Genomic DNA, 24,122 nt, shown 5'->3' with positions numbered 1-24,122 from the left:
TGACCCAGAGATCAAACTCAGGTCTCCTGTATTGCAGGCAGATTCTTTACCATCTGAGCCACCAGGGAAGCCCTTCTAGATAAGTTAACCTCCAGAAAACTAGATAACTTCTAGTTAACTAGATAAATTAATTTCTAGATAACACTATCTTCTAGATAAGTTAACTCAAAAGGGATCACAGATACAAAAATAAAGGTAACACTACAAAACTTTTTGAAGGAAACACAGGAGAAAATCTTTGTGATCCGGTTACACAGTGAGCTCCAAGACACGATACCAAAAAAGAATAGGTTGATAAATTAACCTTCATTCAAATTAAACACTTTTTCTCTGTGAAAGACACTGTTAAGAGAATGAAAAGACAAATTATAGTTCCTCAAAAGATTAAACACAGAGTTATCATATGACCCAGCAATTCCATTTGCATTTACCCTGGAAAAATCAAAACTTATGTCCACACTAAAACTTGTACTTGAGTATTTGTAGTAGCTTTATTCATAACTGCCAGCAACTGGATGAAGCTAAATATTCTTCAATGGGCAAATAGAAGAGTCAGTGGTACATCCCTACTCATGATACTCAGCAACAAAAAGGGATCAACTGTAGATACAAACTGCAACTTGGATGAATCTCAAAGGCATTAATCATGCTGAGTGGAGGAAGTCATTCTCTAAAGGTTACTCACTATATGACTCCATGTATGTAACATTCTTGAAAAGACAAAGCCATAGTGATGAGTACAGATGCTTGGTTACCAGGGGCAAGGTGGGTTAAGGGTGTGACTAGAAAGAGACAGCACAAGAGCTTTTTCAGCAGATGGGACTGTTCTGAAGCTTGACTACAGTGGTCATTGCAGGAATTTATATGTTTTAAACTGAGCTTCCCTGGTGGCTCAGATGGTAAAGAATCTGCCTGCAATGCAGAAGAACTGGATTCAATCCCTGGGTCGGGAAGATTCACCTGGAGAAGGGAATGGCTACCCACCCCAGCATTCTTGCCTGGAAAATCTCATGGACAGAGAAGCTGAGCAGACTACAGTTGCTGGAGGTGCAAAGAGTTGGACACAACTGAGCAACTAAGCACTAAGACTCAATAGATATGGACTCCCCTAAAGTCAATTTTCAGTTCAGTTCAGTTCAGTCACTCAGTTGTGTCCGACTTTATGACTCCATGGACTGAAGCACACCAGGCCTCCCTGTCCATCACCAACTCCTGGAGCTTGCTCAAATTCATGTCCATTGAGTCGGTGATGCCATCCAACCATCTCATCCTCTGTCATCCCCATCTCCTCCTGCCTTCAATCTTTCCCAGCATCAGGGTCTTTTCCAATGAGTCAGTTCTTCACATCAGTATTGATGTGAAGTTTGGCCAAAGTATTGGAGTTTCAGCTTCAGCATCAGTCCTTCCAATGAATATTCATGACTGATTTCCTTTAGGAAGGACTGGTTGGATCTCCTTGCTCTCTAAGGGACTCTCAAGAGCCTTCTCCAACACCACAGTTCAAAAGCATCAGTTCTTTGGCATTCAAGCTTTCTTTAGAGTCAAACTCTCACATCCATACATGACTACTGGAAAAACCATAGCTTTGACTAGATGGACCGTTGTTGGCAAAGTAATGTCTCTGCTTTTTAATATGCTGCCTAGGTTGGTCACAACTTTTCTTCCAAGGAGCAAGTGTCTTTTAATTTCATGGCAGCCATCACCATCAGCAGTGATTTTTGGAGCCCCCCAAAATAAAGTCTCTTACTGTTTCCATTATTTCCCCATCTATTTGCCATGAAGTGACGGGACCACATGCCATGATCTTAGTTTTCTGAATGTTGAGTTTTAAGCCAGCTTTTTCACTCTCCTCTTCCACTTTCATCAACAGGCCCTTTAGTCCTTCTTCACTTTCTGCCATAGGGTGGTGTTATTTGCATATCTGAGGTTAGTGATATTTCTCCTGGCTATCTTGATTCCAGCTTGTGCTTCATCCAGTCTGGCATTTCTCATGATGTACTCTGCATATAAGTTAAATAAGCAGGGTGATAATATACAGCCTTGATGTACTCCTTTGCCAATTTGGAACCAGTCTGTTGTTCCATGTCCAGTTCTAACTTGCTTCCTGACTTGCACACAGACTTGTCAGGAGGCAGGTCAAGTGGTCTGCTATTCCTGTCTCTTTCAGAATTTTCCACAGTTTGTTGTGATCCACATGAAGTCAATTTTACTCCATATTAATTCAAAAAATTAAGAATAACATAAAATACTGGACACTTGACATCATAATCAGCAAACGTGCAGATATTTACACAATCATGCCTCAGGATATATGTGGGTGGGATAGTAGTTGTCCTGGGCTCATGAGTGTTATCAGAGAGGGCAGCCTCAGGAGGCTATCAGAAGCCAGTGACAACAAACTGTATTGAAGATGTGTCTGGGGTGGGGTCAGAGTGAATTCACAGGTGGTGAGCTCTAGATATTTCTTTTTCCAACATCCTCTCTATCATGCCCCAAACACAGATTAAGTGGGAGGAATGGTGCACTGGGGAGATGCTCAGCCCATTGCCGACCTGCAGGCTGATGCTATTGATCTCACCTGCCCATACAGATGACACTTTAAAAAGACCAAAACAATCCAAGCAGATGCCACTTATTTCAAAACACCCAGCATTTAAACTAGTTTTCAAAAGGGAAACTCAATGAAGAATTTGTATTCTAATTTTCTTAATGTTCAAATTGTTTTAAGCATGTACAAGGATTCCAAAACACAAAATTGTCAACACTTTCCCCTTCTTCAGAAGGCATTTTCATGTGATGACTTTTGTTGCCTTTTTCCTTTGGGAAAGTAATCAAACACTCTTACTTTTGTTTTTCACTTCTCTGACTAATTTAAACCATTTGTTCACTGTTGAAGATTTATGAGGTTGCCATCTGCCAGTTAATTTTACTTTTATTTTTACACATCACTGACAATAAAAATAGTCATAAGACAGGGGGACAGCAGGTCAAAGCTACCTTATATAAGGTGACGGCCCCCATTTTTCCATAAGCAGATGATAACAAAATGAGAATACCTTTAATCTGCTCTTTACCATGTCAGTAGATTTACTGATGACCCTGTGATGATCATCTGGTTGCACAAGGAGAAAAACATCAAACAAGACCATGACATAATAATCTCAGTGGTTTTTTGCTTTCTCCCAGACAGTGTTTCTCTAGCACTGCTTTAAGTATGCTTGCTTTTGTATTGGAAAATCATATTTAAGAGAAAAATGCCTAAGCCTTATTTTTTATGGACCCAAATATTCTGGGGTTTGGCCATCTCATTCACCTGCAGATGAGACGATAATAAGCAATCATCATGCCTTGTGAATTCTGAACAGAAACCTGGCTATGACTGTGGATAAGTACCTAACAGCAAAAAGTTGGAGCTGTTATGGCCAAGGCTGGATGGTTTGCAATTTGCCATCCCATGAGATAATGGCTTTCCATCATGCACGGAGTCTCATAGAGAATAAAAAAAAAAAAAAAACACTTCTCAAGGTTAAAGGTTAACCTCTCAAGGTTCTCTTTCGATAGTATCTTCTTTCGCTCTTGTGACTGCTTGGTGAGGCAGGTAAGGCAGAATTATGCAGCAAATTTGAAGATGAAGATGTGGTGCCTGAAGTCAAGCTGGATCAACTGAGGCAGAGCTGGAGACCCACCCAGGGGCTCCTCCTACTTTCCAGCACCACCTCCATGTTCATGGTACTTCCACAAACTACCAGTATGGCTAAGGTGCCCAGTCATCAGGACATCCTGGTTCCTGGGCCTGCAGACCCCACTGACTGGCTCCTGTACTTAGGTTCAACTGTGTGTTTCTGGCTCTCACTCAGGGACTCACAGACGGGATTCTCCAAAACAAACTGCTTGCAAAGATGCTGCAGTTTTGTACAGGCAGCCAAAGGGAATGTCTGTTTCTAGGATGCTGACTGGCCTGGCAGCCAAGCAGTGTCAAGTTAAATGTCGTTTGGGACCATTCAATTGTGTTAACCCTCTGAGTGGACACAGATGCTACAAAAATGAAAAAAGCAAGGAAAAATAGAAAACCCTCCTTCAGTTCAGTCGATGAGTCTTGTCCGACTCTTTGTGACCCTATGGACTGCAGCATACCAGGCTTCCATCACCAACTCTTGGGGCTTACTCAAACTCATGCCCATTGAGTCAGTGATGCCATCCAACCATCTCGTCCTCTGTCGTCCCCTTCTCCTCCTGCCTTCAATCTTTCCTAGCATCAGGGTCTTTTCCAATGAGTCAGTTCTTCACATCAGGTGGCCAAAGTATTGGAGCTTCAGCTTCAGCATCAGTCTTTCCAATGAATATTCAGGACTGATCTCCTTTAGGATGGACTGATTGGATCTCCTTGCTGTCCAAGGGACTCTTAAGAGTCTTATCCAACACCACAATTCAAAAGCATTAATTCTTTGGCGCTCATCTTTCTTTATGGTCCAACTCTCACATCCATACATGACTACTGGAAAAACCACAGCTTTGACTAGATGAATCTTTGTCAGCAAAGTATGATACCTCAGGGACATTTTACATGGGAAAATATCATTAATGCAACTTAGGGATGGGCCCCAATCATAGTCTAAAATTTAATAATCTTAAGAAGAATGACTTTCTTAATGAAGTTAGTTAATTACTCCTGTGGGTTTTCATGAGTCAGATATAGAACATGGAGTTGCCAGGCAGCACGTCAGCGAATACATCCTAATCATGTCTGGGTACACAGAGGTTTCACGCAGTCCCATTAGGCCATGGTGCCATGCTACAGAGCAGATGGTTTAGCAAAAGGCCACTTGGGTATAAGCTGGAAATCATACTAGTAAAGATCTGTAAGGACATGACTTCCATCTCTTCTCAGCCCTGATTTAACTTCTGAACAAGGCTAGACAATAAGCTCTGGGAGAATGGCTCTGTGCAGAATGGACACCATCTCTGCCCCCGCGGGCCTCTAGATCAGTGGTCACAGGCAGCAGGTAATGACTGGGAGGGCCTGGGTTACAGGTTCCCCACGAGGAGTGGTTTCTGCTGGACTCTTTTCAGCTACAACCGACAAGCACTGAAAATACACTCTCTCTGCATTCACTCAGGCAGCTTCAGAGAAGCGGTTCTCAGTCAGGGTGATTCTGCCCCCACAGTATGTTGACATAATCTAAGAAACACTCTTGGCTGTCACCACTGGGGCAGTGCTACTGGCATCATATGGGCAGAGGCCAGGGATGCTGTGAACACCCTACAACCCAGAGGGCAGCTCCCACAATAAAGAACTGTCCAACACAAAATGGCAATAGAGCCACAACTGAGAAACCCTGCTTCCAATGAAAACTGTGACAAAAATGTGTAACTCCATCTTTATGACTATATATGATCTACTAAAAAGCAGAGACATTACTTTGCCAAAAAAGGTCTGCCTAGTCAAAGCTGTGGTTTTTCCAGTAGTCATGTATGGATGTGAGAGTTGGATTATAAAAAAAGATGAGTGCCAAAGAACTGATGCTTTTGAACTGTGGTGTTGGAGAAGATTCTTGAGAGTCCCTTGGAGAGCAAGGAGATCCAACCAGTCTATCCTAAAGCAAATCAGTCCTGAATATTCACTGGAAGGACTGATGCTGAAGCTGAAACTCCAATACTTTGGCCACCTGATACAAAGAGCTGACTCATTTGAAAAGACTCTGCTGCTAGGAAAGATTGAAGGCAGGAGGAGAAGGGGACAACAGAGGATGAGATGGTTGGATGGCATCATCAACTAAATGGACATGAGTTTGAGTAAGCTCAGGTAGTTGGTGATGGACAGGGAGGCCTGGTGCACTGCAGTCCATAGGGTCACAAAGAGTCGGACACAACTGAGTGACTGAACTGAACTGCACTGAAATGATGATCTACCGAAGCCTCATGACACAGCAAACTCTCAGGAAGGGTTAGGCAGTGTGTTCCGTGGCCATATCTGTTCACCGTACACCATTTCATACACCAGCTACTCCTGGAGGAAAACTGTAGGCAGCACTGTGATGCAGACTGCAATGTCCCATGTGTCTCCTCACTCCCCTTTCGGATTACCTCTTGTTCTTTTCTGTGGGTGAGTCCAGACCCAGAGAGCCCAGCTGGGCCACCCCCAGGGCTGGCCCATGGATTGCACTTCAGACTCAGGCTCTATAAACCATATTTCAGTTTGACCTCTTACTGGCTTGTGAGCTTGGGCACAGACAGATTACCTTTGGGATGCACCCCCTTCAACTTTAAGATGAGGAACATATTAGTATGCACCTCGTAAGGTTCTGATGAGCCTCTGTGAGCAGACCCTACTTGGTGTCTGGCCCGGAGGAGGAAACCCGTGAAAGTCTAGTTTATTAATGTGCTGCTGCTCCTCTATTTGTCATCATTACTTTCCTATCATCATTCCTTCCTGGCGCAAAAAGATGCTCAGCTGGAAACCAGTCAGAAAAGGAAAAAGTAATTTGATTCATTCTAAAGTCTGAGTAACCTATTGTATCCGAAACTTCCCCTACCCAGGGAGACTGACATTTCGGGACAGAACAAAGGCAAAACCAAAGGAATCCATCTTTTTTGATGGACTTTCAAGTTCTCATGGCAAGAAGGGGAAATATTTTTAAAAGGGGAGGTTGTCATTTTTTCCTTCAATCAAGCTGCCTCTGGCTGCATTTGAAGCCTCTCTATGTATGAATCTGAAGCTTCTGCAATCTTTCAAAGATCCTGTGAGGTAAACAGGATGGCCAAATCATGCACGAGCACCTACCATGTCATCTGTCTTGTGTGAGAGACACTTTGCACTTGGTTTGAGCCGACTGGCAGCCCCCACCTGCCTGACGGACATGAACGCCTTTCTCCCTTGTTGCTCTGGGGGCCCCAGGGTGAGGCTGCCCCATATTGAGGCCAGCCCTGCCCTCTCCTTTCTCACTGTCTGGCAGCTGCCTCGGTGTCCCCCTCTGTATTTTCCTGCTGTCTCCTTTGGACCCCCTCCTGCGTCTGTCACGTGCCCTCGCTCCCTGCCTGCGCTGCCTGGTCTGACTCCAGGGCTCGGGCCCCACTCTCTCTCTAGCCAGTGGCCAGTGCACGTCCCTCGTCACACCTGCTCCTGGCACAGGCCGTGTGGGTGCTTCTAAGGCAGAACTGCTCAGGCACTGGGCTGCTTTCCTAGGTTTGCTATAACCAATCATCGCAAACTGGGGGGCTTCAAACCTGGGACTGTGTTCCCTCACAGCCTGAGAGACTAGAAGTCTAACATCAAGGTGTCCACAGGGCGATGCTCTTTCTGAAGACTCAAGGGGAAGCTCTTGCCTTTCCTCTTCCTCGCTTCTAGAAGTTGCAGGCACTTCTTGGCGTTCCTTGTCTTGTAAACACATCCCTCCGGTTTCTGCCTCCCTCATCCCACGGGCGTTCCCCTCTGGGTGTCCTCTGTGTACACATGGCCTTCCATGCTGTGTCTGTGTCCAAACTTCTCTCTTCTTAGGAGGCTATCAGCCAGGGGAGCAGGGCTCACCCTAATCCAGGATGACCTTATCTTAGCTTGATCACGCCTGCATAGACCCAACTTCCAAATAAGGTCCCATTCCAAGGTTCTGGGTAGCATGGATCTTGAAATCTGTACTCAATCAGTACAAACCTCTAGGAACACAGCTTCTGCTGTGGAGGCCTCTGCTTTCCAAAGTACAAGGCACGCCTTCCCACCTGGGTTCAGGCACCACTTTGCTCCATGATCCCCCCACCCCCTCTCACACTCAGGCCTGGGGGTGCGGTCGGCACAGCCCCCCAGCCCTTCCTCACTTCCAACTCTCCTACCGAAGCCCCTCTCCCTCACTGCAACCAGGCTTCACTGGCTTCCTTCACTCTCGAGTCTTTCAAATGAGACTGGGTATGTGGGAACCTCCAGTACGGAGATGCTTTCAAGGAATCCAGGGCTTCCGTGCCAACAGGAGAAGGCGTGGGTGCCACGAATGTCATGAAGCAGTGTCCTGAGATTTCCCACTCTACCCAGTGGGTCCCCAGGCTGGTCACACCCCTGGAGGACTCTGTGGGCCAAGCCATTGGCTCCACTCACTCACTCTCTATTATTAGAAGAGGAGATTGAACTTCCCACAAACGGGCACCCGCCCACAGCGGAGGGTGCTGGACCCTGGCAGAGCAGGGGGCTGCGGCTCCGGCTGGGGTGCCCACCGGTCACACAGTCACAGCCAGGATGCCCAACTTCTCTCCACTTGTGCCACTCAGGCCAACAGACGCTGTGGACTCAGTTGGCTTGGGTTCCCCAGCTGATCAGGTGAAACCCATCTCCACACACCGCAATGGGCGCCAAGAGACAAACAAAGCCATTTACACGGAGGTGAGCATGCACAGACAAGCCTACTTTTAAAACTGTTCATGAAACTTATTTGGTTTAAAACGATGTGAAAGAAGGCATTCCAGTGCCCCGTGGAGACTGTCAAGTTCTTCTTCCACGTCGAGGCAGGTGGAATGCGGTCAGAAGGAAGTTAATGAATAAACCTGAACTTCCCAATAAGCAAAGTGGGGTTTCTTTCCCCACCCCCAGAAGTTAAAAAAAGGATGTGAGAATTATGACACTCTTCAGAGTCTGGCAGAGACAAAAAAGTGGCAAGCCACCCTGTGGAGAAAGAAAGTCATATTGGACAGTAATGCAATAGAACATAAATAATGCTCCATCGAGCTCCTCTTACCTCAATCCCTTCTTTGTTTAAGGCATATTCATCAAAATTCAAAATGGCTATCTTAATCGTTCTTGGAGGGGGCAGGACCGTCAGGCCAATATTAATAGCATTGCTCCTCTTGGAGTCCAGGACAATGATCTCCTGCTTTTTTCCATCTGCAGCCGTTTTCTTGTGATAAAATAAGGAGAATCCAAGATTAATGCCTCATCTTCGGTCCTCTATTAAAAGCAAACTCACGACTTATTTAGAGGTGAAAACAAATGGCCCGGGTTCAGCTCAGGGAGGGACTGGCTACCGCTCAGCACTGCAGAGATCAGGGATTAGCCCCGAGAAGCTGCCAAGAGGGGGGCGGCCATGGAACTTCTCGAGTCAGACACATTACAAAATAAAATTGATTTTCCTTCAATTGGGAAAAATGTGATATTTTGCAAGGAAAAAAAGAAGAAGAAGAAGAAACACCCTGTTTTTTTCCATAGAAGCAGTGGAAACAGGATTCAGACCTTTCAGAGTTCCCTTCCTGTGGGCTGCGAGGTGTTGGAATGTGCCTTGGTTGGCCCTGGAGCATGTGGTGCATGCCCAGAGATGGAGAAAGCTGGTCCACGCGCCAAGGAGATGGGAGCCAGGGGGGAACCCGGCATCGCTGGCAGGTCAGCCCTCTGCATCTCCGGGGCTCCTCTCGGCATTCCGCCCTGACACCTGAGCACTCTCTGCCACATTCATACATCTGGATGCGGCCCGCTGGGTGGGCAAAGAGGAGTAAGGGATGAACTGGCAAAGAGGCCAAGGAGGGGACCATGCCCCCTGCTGTCCCGGGCATCCTCAGGGCAGCCCCTGTGGCCAGCCCAGGGCTGGCACATGGCCAGAAGCCAGGAAGGATGTAAGGTGCTGAGCCAGTGCTCTCCTCTGCCCAGAGCTGTGATGACAAGGTCCCCAACTTTCCCCTTCAGCTCTCAGGAAAGCAAAGGCAGCTGGAAACGGGGACAGGTGGAAGGGGGCCGGTCAGCAAGCTCCCTGTGCTGTGCAGCCTCCCTTGGGGCCCCCAGGCCTGGAGGTTGATGATTCTGATTCATGAAACAAGCCCGGGCTGATGAGGATGGGTGAGACCATGCAGCATGCTGAAGGGTGAGCTTCCTGAGTGAGGGGCCCAGCTTCGGGGGAACAACTCACCTGGTGATGGAGGGGGTGAGGGTCTGGAGAAGCTGTCACACGAGCTGGACCCTAAAGACTGTCTAGGACTAGCCTGGGGCTGGGGGAGCTGATGAGGAGAGGAGAAGGGCCTTTGAATAGTTCCAGGGCACTGCCAGGGATGAAGCTGGAAGTTGCCAGGGCCACATCAGGGGACTCCATGAGTCAGCTGCTCAGAACCCCTCTGCAGGCAGGTCTCAGCCAAGCAGGTGACGCCAGTTGGTCTCCTGCACTGAGGCCTGAGCCTCTCCTCTGAAGAAAGGAACCAGGCTGGGCCTGGTACAGCTGAGGGCTGCTGCGCCACTAGAGGCTGGGAGCTGGCAGGGAGAAACTGGCTGCGGCCCCTTAAGTCCTACTGAGCCCTTCCAGACTCAATTGCTAACATTCTATTTTAGGTCCTTACACATGCATTTGGGAATAAATTACACTTTCTTCATGAAGAAAATAACTGAAAGCATCCCAGCCATTTGGGCGCCTGGTGGCCAGGAGGAACAATTCCTGTGGGTGTGTCATGGGCTTGGAACTGTGGGCTCCTAGGGACACGTGGCATAAATGTACCTCTACTCTGCAGGACAAGCTTGTCTTCTATATGTTTAAGCCAATAAGCTTATCAGAAGCTTCTGAAATGTAGCTGAAATCTACTTTAAAATATTATTTGGGGGTTTCCCTGGTGGTCTGGTGGTTAACAGTCCACCTGCCAATGCAGGAGACATGGGTTCAATTCCTGGTCCAAGAAGATCTCACATGCCACGGAGCAACTAAGCCTGTGAGCCACAGCTACTAAGCCCGTGCTCCAGAGTCTGCAAGCCACAACTACTGAGGCCTGCGCACCCAGAGCTTGTGCTCCGCAACAAGAGAAGTCACCACAATGAGAAGCCCACGCACTGCAACTAGACTGTGGTCTCCACTCACAGCAACTAGAGAAAAGCCTGTGTAGCAACAAAGACCTGGCACAGCCAAAAATAAATAAATAAAAATAAAATTATTAAAAAAAAATATTACCTTGTTGGAATGCTAAGAAGGCATGAGAAAAGGTTTGACAAAATGCTGAAGAAGGAAATGAAGAGGGATGTGATGACCTGTGTGCCCACCCTGGGGTGGCAGGGTGCCCACTCCTCCAGGCACTGCAGGAGGCCTGCCCAACATCTAGTCCCTCTTCCCTGCTCACCAACAGGGCCTGGATTTCTTTCAGGCTGGTAATATGTTAGTGAAATCAACCACCTCCCTGGATCCCTTGCAGCTAAGGCTGGCAGTTTGGGTTTCTATTTTCCTGATTCAAAAGTGCTGGACCCGAGAGCCATGCCTTTTGCCTTTCCTCCATCTTCCTGCCTAGAATGTGAACATGAGGCCTGGAGGGGCAGCAGTGAGACATCTCGTGAGTATACGGAATGAAGCTTCATGGATGGCAGCATGGAAGACAGAAGCCTGGGACCTGGCATGGGAGAGGCACCAAACCAGAGCCAGGTTCCAGCACAGGAGGCATTGACAGAAGGGCAAGGATTCCCTAGGAATCATTAGCCCTTAGACCCCTATCCACAGAGCCTGCAGAGATGCCTGAGCAGGCCCAGCCCCACTGCTGCCTTTGTGCAAATGAGAGCAAGATGCCCACCCCGAGGGAGACACAGTCCCACGGCAAATCCTTGAAAGAGAAGGACCGCTCAGATTTCAGCCTGCCCCCCTCAGCCAGTGTCCACCTACAGCAAGCATTCAGGACAGACCCAGGGGGTGGCTCTAAGCCTGACATGTCCTTTTCCTCATTCTCAGCAGAACTCAGTTCACATCAATGGACACCCTCTGCTCTCATAAGTCGAGAAGGAGCCAGCCTCTGGGCATCCTGAGATAATGGGGAAGCTGTTTCTACAGACGACGTGTTTTCAGAGCACGTCCACCCACTTCGAGAAGGAAGGAATAAGAATTAGTCATATCTAAAGCTGAATTATTAACTCTCTGGATCTTATACAAGTGGGTATTTTAAATGCTCTTCTTCATAACTGAAACAGACTCTGCTGGATGCCGCTGACCCCTCAAGTGCCTTGGCAGCCGCTCTGCCCAAGATGAGGGGTGGGTCATGTAAGCTTGCCCAACTGTCTCCTCCCCTCACAACAACTCAGAGTAGCATCTGCAAGAACAAGCCAAAGTGCTCCGTGCCCAGGAGCACATGTTGGTGTCTAGGGATTAGCCGTTATCAATTCTGATCCATTTCAATCCTCCAAGCTCCAGATCAGCAAGAGTGACCTTCACCATGTCCTTCACCTGGTCCTATGTCTGAGCGGCTGTCAGCCATCCTGTTCCATAAAGTCTCTTGGGCCCTGGCCTTCCTTCCCGCTACCTCCATCCCAAGCCTGACCCATGGCGCCTGCCTCCCAGGGCAGCCACCATGGGCTTCCTGCTTCCAACCTCATCTCACCCCCAACCCATCCATCTTAATTCTTGCCAAGAGTCCTTCTCAGAGACTTGCTTTCTTATTGTACTTCTTTGATCAGAGAGTCTGTGACTGTCCATTGTTTGAAATGAGAAAAATGGAAAATTGGTCAATGATGAAAAAAGGAGATAAAGCAGATAAGACATGGTTCCTTGTGAAGGAGGTTAAATGACCCTCTAAAGGCTTCTGGAAAGGAAGGGCTAAGATGTGATGCAGCAAAGGTGGAACAGGGTTGGGAGGATGACAGGAGGTGATACTTATAGGCAGGAGATCAGAAAGTTGATGTGTATTTTACACAAGACCAGACACATCCTGAAAGACAACATACAAACAAGGAAACAAAACCCCCAGACCAGACTTCCCTGGTGGCTCAGTGGTAAAGAATCCATCTGCAGGAGACATGGGTTTGATCCCTGATCCAGGAAGATCCCACATGCCTCAGAGCAACTAGGCCCATGAGCCACACTCCGGAGCCCACACTCTAGAGCCTGCGAGCCGCAACTAGTAAAGCCTGCTCTCCCTAGAGCCCATGCTCCTCGACAAGAGAAGAAGCCGCAGCGAGAAGCCTGTGCCCCACAACTAGAGACAAGCCCGCACGGCATCAAAACCCAGCACAGCCAAAAACAAATAAACGATTGAAAAGAAAACTCCAATAGACTTATGGACATGGGGAGAGGGAAGGAGAGGGTAAGGTGTATGGAGAGTGACATGGAAACTTACATTACCATATGTAAAATAGACAGCCGATGGGAGTTTGCTGTAGGGCTAGGAAACTCAAACAGGGGCTCTGTATCAGCCTGGAGGGGTGGGGTGGGGAGGAGATGAAAGGGGGGTTCAGGAGGGAGGGGGTATATGTACACCTATGGCTGATTCATGTTGAGGTTTGACAGAAAACAGCAAAATTGTGTAAAGCAATCATCCTTCAATAAAAACAAATTAATTAAAAAAGAAAAGAAAACTCCAAACCTCTGGAAATATCAATACAGGCCCTACTTGAAGGAAGTGACAACATTTTCTTGAGAGTAATAAAAGAAGATGTGGGCAAACAAGAAACATCATGTTCCTGAATAAGAAGTCTCAGCGATAAAAGGATGTTCATTATCTCACCTCATAAAATTCATACACAAATAACATATATTTATTACATATGCAGGTAAAGAACCACCTGCAGTGCATGAGACCTGGGTTCGATCCCTGGGTTGGGAGATCCCCTGGAGGAAGGCATGGCAACCCACTCCAGTATTCTTGCCTGGAGAATCCCATGGACAGAGGGGCCCGCGGGCTACAGTCCATGAGGTCACAGAGAGCCGGACACGACTGAGTGACTAAGCACAGCACAGCACATATATTTAAGATGATGCTAATCCAATTCCAAGAAGATGTTTTTGGAATTTTAAAATATTCTAAAGTTACTATGAAACAATATATGTGTAAAAAGATCCCTAAGTAGATATATATATATATATAATATCTACCCAATCAGCCATAAAAACTTATTATAAAACTGATATAATTAATGTGTGGCATTGGCACTAAGCAGCTATACTGATAATATAGAATAGAATAATAGGACAGAGAAAGCTGTCTATACAATGATCCAGGGCATTCCAACAAGACAGCAAGACCATAAGCCACAATCCATTATGAAAGCCTGATTCTATGGAACCAAAGTAACTTTTAAGTAAAAACAACAAGTATGGTAGGTTAACATCATAACAGATTGGATTGACTGAGATCTTTCTTCTTTAACAAAAAAAAAAAAAGACAGCAGAAAGCAAGAACACAGGTTTGTGTGAGAATGGCCAAGGGTCATCATGGTGAGGTTATGCCACACCTCATGAGACCCTTTGGCTGATTTTGGAGTCCCAAGACATTATCAGTGATGATCCATGACAAACCCTGAGCAAAGGCAGGAGACGAGGCTGAAAAGCAAACTCAGTCCTTCAACTGTCTCTTGTTGGTTGGCAGGGTATCTTCCCTTATTTATTATATTTTTGCCTTTTTTCAACTGTAGATCTCATTTCCTTAAACAGTATTTCCTGAGTGACTATTAGGTGGCTACTCCTTGAGTGGGGACATTTTTCATGAAGACCAACAAAAAATGTAGGGGGCCAGGATGCCACTGAAAGCAATGGTCAATCCTGGGGCAACAGGAAATAAGGGTATCTCCCTCAGTTCTTTGATAGATGGTCAATCAGCCAAACCTGTGCCCTCAGGGCTCAAGAACTCACAGAGAGAAAAGGATGTTGATGGAGTAGCTGTGGGTCGGGTCCCAGGTGCAGGATGCAGGACTTGAGGGTGCTGAACGTGAAAATTGGAACAACTGTCTCTTGCGTGAGATAGCTGCCTAGCTAAAGAGTTACCGTAAGTTAAGAGTAGGGAAACCAGGGTGGGGATGTCTCGAGATATGCAACTGCCCCCAGTACGTCCAGAAGTACTCAAGGTAAAAGAGGAACTTGAAGGGCCAGGGGGCACTCTGGGAGGAGGTCAGGCTCTGGTTTGCTCCCAGAAAGCCTAGTGAAGCTGAACTTCTGAGCCGAATGAGGTGGCGACACCCAGAACCTCCTTCAAAGTAGCAACTCTCAGGGAGACCCCAACATGCCAAGAGCTGCCCTCCCAGAAATACTGTCTCTGGAGAAATGCTTCAGGCCTGGACGGAATGTAGGGTTTTGTTTGTTCTTGACTTGGCCAAAGGACTGCAGGGAGGGGGGAGAGGATGTAACAGCCAAAACGGGGAGAAACGGAGGTCACCCTCTATGGAAAGAGATGCTGTCAAGGCTAGCAGAGACCTCTTAGAGAGAAGGGCCAGGAAGGAGTTCACTGAGGCAGTTCAGCTCCTTTCCCCCAAGTTGTTCAAGAGGGCTGAGGGTCCAGTTTCAGGAAGCAGAAGTGAGCCCCTCCAAGAGGATACTTCAAATAGGCAGTGCCCAAGGCCACAAGAATCACAGAATTTCTGAGAAGCACAGGGGGGATTCTCCATTTAAGCACGGATTTCTAACTGCCAGGGCTTGGGGTGAGGGCTGGGACTTCTCTCTGCAGCCCCAGTGGAGCCCAGATTCACTTGGTAGTCAACTCCCTGGGTTGGAGTGGACTTTCTAAAACCAAGCAAGTCCAAGAGGTTGGGCCCTGCAAACTCAGTCACTCCAAGGGGCAGAAAGTCACATACAGCAGGAAGATTTTCTAGAATGGTTAAACCAGATATTCAGGTCCACTCGGGGGACTGTGGGGCCACACCAATCCTGATGCTGAGACGGATGACCAGAGGCTTCAAAGAGAAGAGACAAGCACATCAGGTTTTTGGATGCAACAAAGTATTGCTTCTAAGAACAAGTCTTTCAGAATTTCTAAGTGCCAAACTTGATTTTGAATGGTTACGGGGGTAGGCAACCACCATGTGTGACCACAACCTGATTTTGTTCAATATCCTGAGGGTTAGACCATCACTTCCCCTCATAATCACTCAGTTTTGGAAAAGAAAAGGGTGAGCATTCAGGCAGCAGTTAGGAAAAGGTGGACAGGAAGACTTTGATGCTAAATAGTAGCCCTTGAACTTAGAGGCTAATTTAAAATCTCACACTGGAATCTCAGGAAAGTCACACGAGACAAAGGATAAGAAAATCAATAGCATATGAAGACCTGTTAGCACAGCACAGAAGTACATTCTCCCCTGTTGCCCTGGGTCTAGTCAACAACCCCAGGAGGTCAGGCATACAGGCTCAGGCCTGGTTTCTCCACAACACCCCACCCACAATCAAAAACAGGCTCAGAGAAGTTCACCGACTTGCTCAAAATCACAGAGGTAGAGTCCAGACCAAATGAAATTTGAAACTGCAGTAGCAAAGCGCACAGACCATTGAGGAGAAAGAGTCTTTTTCAAAAAATGGCAAGATTTTAAAAAATCCCCAAGGGAAGAGAATGAAGACGTGTCCAGAGCGTGAACTTGAAAGTAGCCAAAACAAAATGGAATCTGGGGACCACAGGAGCTCTGAAGGGTAACTGAAAATATCCAGAGCAGCAAATTACTCAGATGGGTCAATTGGGGTCTGACCCATTCCCAGCCTGGTGGCCTGGGCAAGTCACTGCCCACTCTGTGCCTCCTGTTCAATCTGGGACTCAATCTCACAGGATTTGTTAGAAGGATGAAACAAGACAACGGATGTAAATCAGTGAGAGAAATACTCAGTCTCTGGCAAGCTGACAGAAGCATCTACTAGGACTATTAGAATAGTATTACTGAGACTTCCCTGGTGGTGTGGTGTAAAAGAATCTGCCTGCCTGCCAATGTAGGGGACATGGGTTCAATTCCTGGTCCGGGAAGATCCTACATGCCATGGAATAACTAAGCTTGTGAGCCACAACTACTGAAGTCCATGCACCTAGGGCCCGTGTTCCACAAGAGAAGCCAGGCAACAAAGAGCGGACCCTACTCACCGCAACTAGCAAAAGCCCGAGCAAAGCAATGCAGACCCAGCATGGTCATAAATAAATGAATAAATAAAATTAAAAAAAAAAAAGAACAGTATTATTGGTATGGATACATGTAAAGTACTTAGGCCAATACCTGGAAAATAGTGTTTTTGCTCTTTCACTATTGGCTCTTTTTTAAAAAATCATTTTTAACCTAATGACATTACATTTTAAAAATACAAGGTTTATCAATGCACATTTTTCATAACTAGTGCATGTACTACATTTACTGATGAAAGGCACCTAGGTACACGTGAGTGTCAGATCACAGCAGTGTCCCCACCCCAATAGTGATAGCCCCAGGGGACAGTGCAGGGACTTGGTTCTCAATTTAGCCTCCAGGGCTGCTTCCCAGGGACATGGGCAACTCCCTCAGGGCTCCCTGAAATGAACTCATGGGTGCTCACAAGAATCTGCACAGACCCCCAGGAATATGGAGTCCCCGAGTAGGAAGCAGATCTAGTGAGTGAGTTATCTGGAGTGCTTCTGAAGGTCTCGTTGCAGAGGAGATGGTAGTAGATGTCTTGCTTTCTGTTTTCGAGGAGGAGAATACTTCGGTTATTGCCACATGCTAAATTCCCTCTGAGTCCAAAGACTGGACTCCAGGACTAATGGAAAGGGGCATTCTGGAGAAAAGAACAGGACAGTCTCCTTCTTGGCCAGGAGACCTGGCTGCCTCCATGGCTGAGGGCAGAATGGGCAAACATTAACTTACCACCTCTGACTAGGAGAAACTCAACATCATTTATCTGAGGAGGAAACATGTCTGATCAACCTACTGACATTTTCTGAAGGAAAACCAGGAAATGTAATTTATTTAGGCCAGTGCTTTACAATTTGGGGGATACAAGAGAATCCCCAGGGGCATTTTTAAACAACAGTGATGCCTGGGTTCCATCTCAGAGGTCCTGACATCCTTAATCAGGAGTGGGCACAGGGGCACAGAGGTCTAAAAGATGTGAGTGTGACCAGAGTCACCAGTTTAGACTTGCAAAAAGTCTTAAGGCTTGAGACAGGATTGCTGGGTGAGTAAAAAGTTGTTCTTTCAGAAAGAAGAACACAATTTAAAAATAGGAAATGAAAGGCAGGGATCAGAGAACATTTCTTAGGATAAAGAAACAGGGATCCCCCTGCCCAGCCCCCTGCCATTCAAAGATGCAGCAAGGTCTGATCTTGTCACTTTCATGAATGATGTGGGATAATGTCCCCACAGCTAGAGACAATGCAGGAAGTTTTCACTGATGCTAAAAGGAGTCTGAGGTGCCCAACAGACGCCAGGGTCATCTCAGCCCTGGGAACTGAGCTGTCAGTGATTGAAAAAGCATCCTTCCACACTTGGGGGTTAATGAGCTCTGTGAGGCTCTGGGGTTGAGCACAGTGGGCTCCTGAAGACACCGCATATGTTGCACCATCACCAACCCCATGCAGCCGGATCATGGGTGTGGTCCTTGGAAATAAACACAAAACCCTGCTCCATCTCTGTGCATGGCCCCTGGGCTTCTGCCGTGACATGCCATGATAAAGACGGCTAAGGTCCAGAGAAGGGCCACTGTGAAGGCACAAACTTCCACATTGGGGGAGAGGATAAAGCGAGTAGAGTAGGGAGGAGAGCTTGGGCAAAGATTGTGGAGGCTCACAGTCCAGGCAGGTGGACAGGGCTTGCCTTCCAAAGTTTTTTGAAATGCTGCCATAGAGGATGACTGCTTTGAGTTTTTAAAGAGCAATTTTACTAGCAGTAAAGGATGCAGTTTTAAAAAGTGGATATTCAGCACACAGAACTTATCATCCCAGAGGGCGCAGTGACTGAAAATAGAAACTGGGCTAAGGACATGATTTATTAAGAGAAGTCAGAGTCTTGGAGAATACTGCTAAGTTTGAGAGTATTTCCATGAAAGGCTACCGACCTCTCAAAGCGCTTGTCAGCATCACTGTCACAGACCCCAGGGCCAGCTCAGCGAGGCATGAGTTCTAGAAATGGGAAATCATTCCTCCTCGCTCCCCGCTAGCTGCCAAAAGGGTGACGCCACAGGATATTTTGAAAACTGTCCGCTGAGAAAGTGTCTATGACAGTGATGCCACAATACAGATGTCAGAACGATGTGACTGCCATGAAGTTTTCCCAAGTTCTGTAATGAGGGAGATACACGTGGGAAAGCATGAAGACAAAAGACAGAACAACAACAAAAAAGCCACGAAAGAGAGTATGAAAGTGAACATCGCTCAGTCGTGTCCGACTCTTTGAGACCCCATCCATGGAATTCTCCAGGCCAGAATACTGGAGTGGGTAGCCGTTCCCTTTTCCAGGGGATCTTTCCAACCCAGGGACTGAACCCAGGTCTCCCACCTTGCAGGCGGATTCTTTACCAGCTGAGCCACCAGGGAAGTCCTAGAATACTGGAGTGGGGAGCCCATCCCTTCTCCAGGGGATCTTCCCGACCCAGGAATTGAACCGGGGTCTCCTGCATTGCAGGTAGATTCTTTACCAACTGAGCTATCAGGGAAGCCTAAATAAAGCTGAAAAATGTTTAGTTAGGAATAACATTTCTGTGGAACTGGCCAGAACAGGCTTGCTTATTAGTAAATTTAGAAAAAAAAAATGTTAATTTCCCATATTGGCGCTTTGAGTTTTTACAGCAGAAGCCAACTGTCAAACAGTTACATTTCCAGTGTTATTGCAGTTTATCCAGTACCCTAGCTGAGAGACTTTTGAGAGGTGGAGAGAGTGCTCTTAATAATTCCCCTGGGGCCCCCGGCATACATGGGGACCATCCTGGATACACTAGGGTGTGTGATCACCCCAGTGAAGTCCCAAAGTCGGGCTTGGAATTTCCAGGCAGAATTCAGGTTTTCTGAGGGTGCTGTTAAACAAAATAACATTCCCTTATGACCTGAATTCGCATAAAGGGTAGGAAGATTTTCTTCTCTTCTCTGGAGAACAAAAGAGAGGTGGGGGAGGGGTGAAGTCAACGTGGAGAATGATGGTGGGAGCAATGCCCCCCTCATTGGTGCTTTATTTTTCACTTTAAATCAATGGTTCATAGCTTTGGTTGAGTCCCGGGGGAGCCTTTCAAAACAACTCAGGCTGGGGCTTACCCCAGACGAAATAAATCATCTCTGGATTTTCTTGAAAAGTCACTACTAATAGTTTAGGAAATGGTTCAAAACTTCAAGGTAAGTAAAGTCAAACAAATGTCTCCAAATCCATTCCAGTGGCCCCTCCCCACAGTAAAGCAACGAACCCAGGTGAATAAGACAGTCAAGAGTCCCCAAAGGTGAAGCCAGGTCCCTTCTTCCTTCTGGGCCCCTCTTCTGCTCCACACCTTCCGAGGTCTGTCTGGATCTGGGGACATAAAAGCTGCCCTTTGGAAGGAACAGGGACTCGGCTGCCCTAGACGAGGCATACAGCTTGGAAGGCCACTTCCTGGGGCTTCTCGGGATGATGTCAAGTCCATGCAGGGTAATTCCCCATCCCCAGTGGTTTTCCGCCCTGACACCCAACTCTGGGGTCATTTTAACCATGTATTATTATATTCTCCACATCTTAGACCAACAGCAAAATCACAATGTGATGAAATGCAGCACAAAATTTCTGTCTTTCTCCACAACACATAATTAAAACTATCTTATTAAAAAGCTATACATATAGTCTCCAGATAAGAATACTGGAGTGGCATTATCAGAGAAATGCAAATCAAAACCTCAGTGAGGTACCATTACACACCAGTCAGAATGGCTGCTATCCAAAAGTCTACAAGCAATAAATGCTGGAGAGGGTGTGGAGAAAAGGGAACCCTCTTACACTGTTGGTGGGAATATAAACTAGTACAGCCACTATGGAAAACAGTCTGGAGATTTCTTTAAAAACTGGAAATAGAACTGCCATATGACGCAGCAATACCACTCCTGGGCATACACACTGAGGAAACCAGATCTGAAAGAGACACATGTACCCCAATGTTCATCGCAGCACTGTTTATAATAGCCAGGACATGGAAGCAACCTAGATGCCCATCAGCAGACGAATGGATAAGGAAGCTGTGGTACATATATACCATGGAATATTACTCAGCCATTAAAAAGAATTCATTTGAATCAGTTCTAATGAGATGGATGAAACTGGAGCCCATTATACAGAGTGAAGTAAGTCAGAAAGATAAAGACCATTACAGTATACTAACGCATATATATGGAATTTAAAAAGATGGTAATGATAACCCTATATGCAAAACAGAAAAAGAGACACAGATGTACAGAACACACTTTTAGACTCTGTGGGAGAAGGCGAGGGTGGGATGTTCAGAGAGAACAGCATTGAAACCAGTATACGATCAAGGGTGAAACGTATCACCAGCCCAGGTTGGATGCATGAGACAAGTGCTCAGGGCTGGTGCACTGGGAAGACCCAGAGGGATGGGATGGGGAGGGAGGTGGGAGGGGGGATCGGGATGGGGAATACATGTAAATCCATGGCTAATTCATGTTAATGTATGGCAAAAACCACTACAATATTGTAAAGTAATTAGCCTCCAACTAATAAAAATAAATGGAAAAAAAAAAAAGAACTATATCCTCAGAACATGTAGATTCTAACATTCAGTAGGTGCTCAATAAACCTACATAAATTGATTAATGAAAAAAAAAAAAAGAATACTGGAGTGGGTAACCATTCCCTTCTCCAGGGAATCTTTACCACCCAGGGATCAAACCCACATCTCCTGCACTACAGGCAGATTTTTTACTGTTTGAGCCACAATGGAAGCCCATACGTATATATAAGTATATACATATATATGTATGTATGTATATTACCTTCCAAAAGAGAAAAGTAGATCCAGTTCTAGAAACTATTTGGAAAGGAAATCACAAAGCACATCTCTCTGTCCTTATCGTTGCCATGAGGTGGTCACCCCAGCCTTGGATCTGGCACACGAATCCCTAGGGGATGATCCAGATGATCACCACCATGCCCCACAACACTGGTCTTGTCTAAGTTTTCTGATGGAAAGTACAATTGATTCCCTTTGCTCTGTGCAGCCCTGTGAAGTATATTTTATTTTTGATGCACTCTATTGTTCTTAATGAAAAACCTCTCATGAGCCAGAATGTGGAAGTAGCTGAGTTTTATGAACATCATAGTCAAGAATTAGAAACAAACGTAAAATTGGTTATAGCTGTACTAGTCCACATAACAGATTCAAATCTCCAATCTGCATCCTCACCATTTGTAACATTTGTAAATTAGTCTCTGCTCACATTTCTTAGCCCCCCACCCCTCCCGAAAATGGGCTCCTGGGTCCCATTGCAGGACATTCTGGGATCAAGTAAATTTTTCAATATGCTACTTCCCTCTTACACTCTCACTTTATAAAAACTAGGTGAACCTTTGTAGCTGGGCAATACAGGTTTTCAAGAGGCCACCACCTACTTCAAGAAAGAACTGAAGCCACTGAAAGCGCGCCAACCAGGCTCCCATCACTGACCACAGTGGAGCCAAGAGGAGAAGTGGGGGAGGTGAACCCGTTCAGGGTCTTCTCAAGGAAGCTTTTCACTTTGCCATTTCTTTTGTAAAAAATGAAGTCAGAAGTGCCTTCATTGCCAACTGGGACTCTTTAATTCCTCAACCCCTTAACCCCAAGTCAAGAGCCGGCAACCTCTGAGGCTAAGGAGCAACCAGGATAAGCCCAGAGGGTCCAGGCAGCCAGAGGGGCTCACGTGGGAAGGAGTGGGATGAAGGAGGCAGGCCAACCAGATCAGCGGGAGCGAGGGCACGTCCTGGGTGATCCAACTGCTCTTTTAACCATGCCAGGCCAGCCTTCTCCCAAATGGCAGGTCTGACAGTAAGAGCGGAAGCGGCCACATGGGTGGCTCATCACCACACGTGACCAGTCCTGGAAGTCAGGACACAGAGACACCTAGAGCAATATCACCTCCCGCGGCACTGTTTTCTAGAGAGAACAAAAGGGTTCTACTTCCAGCTGGGGGAGAGGACTGGCTGGCATGGCTTTCTATTTTGAATCTTGGCAGCTGGATTCGTAAACAGGAAAAAGCTGGAATTCTGACTTGGGGATGGGGTGGGGCTGGAAATGGTTCAGATTCACATCCTTGCTGGAACTGGGCAGACATTAACTCGAGGGTAAAGGCCAACTCGGGAAGAGCAGCAGGTAGTTCCAGACCCATCTCCCCCACCCCACCACTGACCCCAGTACAGGTTTTAACAGGAAGCTGACCTTTTAGAGCTCCCGACCTAGCCTTCCAGCATCACACATCACCAGTATCACACATGGTGACAGGCACAAACTGCATCCTCAGGTCCTTCCTGAAAGGATACTCCTGTCCTGAGGAAGCTGCACACACTTTGACTCCAAATCAGAGCCTGGCTGGCAGATCAAGGAGCCCAACTCAGTTTATACTCACCCAAAATGATGCTAAATGGAGCAACCCACGGAGCCGAAATTAATTCGTGATAGTAAGTTCTGGCATGTTTACTCTAAACTAGCCTTTAAAAAGTGTTCTCTCTTACTCCAGGGCCCTGAGAAGACAGTCTTAAACCTGTTTTAAAACTGAAATATACCCAGTATCTCAAGAGTTATTTTTTTAGACCAGTTCTTTAAGATATGTAAAGGAGACCCTGATAATGCAGTGAATCATCAGAAATAAAATCTGTGATCCAGTATCACACACCTTTTCAGCAGTGCTCCTTAGTCACGACTTTACCTTTGATGCCAAATAACTTCATATACAAAGGTCTTCATTTATAAAAGTAGATGGAACATCTCTCTTAAAGACACTACACCAGCAATGCCCTCAGGGTTCTCAAACATCTATGAGAAATAAGAAATCTAGATACATGTATAACGTTTACAGGATGCTAACTATATGGCTGCATAGAAGCATCCAGATAGTGGTAGCAAGCTGACTCAGCCAGGGGATTAGCTGAAGAAATGCCCCATAGCTTACTGTCTTACAGCTGAGGTTTAAACCACTATCAACCATAAACAACAAATGTGAGCATGAATAAACACATCCACAGGATGAAGTCAGTGTGTTTGATAAATTAGCAAGTCTACTTTCCTCTGGAGAATGTCAACATTTGCTGTCAGGCTATACCAACAATCCCTGGGTAAATGTTTTTTTTTTATTCCTCCAGGTTATTAGGTTCTTGGAAAACTACTTGCCTATGGGTGTTAATAAGTTGCTAGCTTTGTTAGCAACAAAAGGTCCCTTACTCATTTAACTCACACCTAATGTGTGACACAGGGTACTGGATGAAAAGTCAGATTTTTATACCAACTGCCTTTTTAAGCAATTAGTAAGAGCAACACAAAGGGCATTTTATGCAT

The 24,122-nt window shown here is 46.3% G+C and overlaps 1 protein-coding gene across 6 annotated transcripts in view; it reads right to left on the bottom strand.

Annotated features, from left to right (window-relative positions):
• Positions 1–24,122, bottom strand: part of FHOD3 (formin homology 2 domain containing 3) — a 515,377-nt gene that overhangs the window by 46,977 nt on the left and 444,278 nt on the right. For all 6 annotated transcript variants that reach the window (XM_070452863.1, XM_070452865.1, XM_070452864.1 and 3 more), the window contains one exon: positions 8,718–8,876. In XM_070452863.1, coding sequence (XP_070308964.1) covers positions 8,718–8,876 — 159 coding nt within the window. The remainder of the gene's footprint in view (positions 1–8,717; positions 8,877–24,122) is intronic.

The sequence above is a fragment of the Odocoileus virginianus genome, chromosome 22 (genome assembly GCF_023699985.2).
Source record: "Odocoileus virginianus isolate 20LAN1187 ecotype Illinois chromosome 22, Ovbor_1.2, whole genome shotgun sequence".
In the NCBI taxonomy this organism is placed as follows: Eukaryota; Metazoa; Chordata; class Mammalia; order Artiodactyla; family Cervidae; genus Odocoileus; species Odocoileus virginianus.
This window is presented reverse-complemented; position numbering and strand designations above follow the sequence as displayed.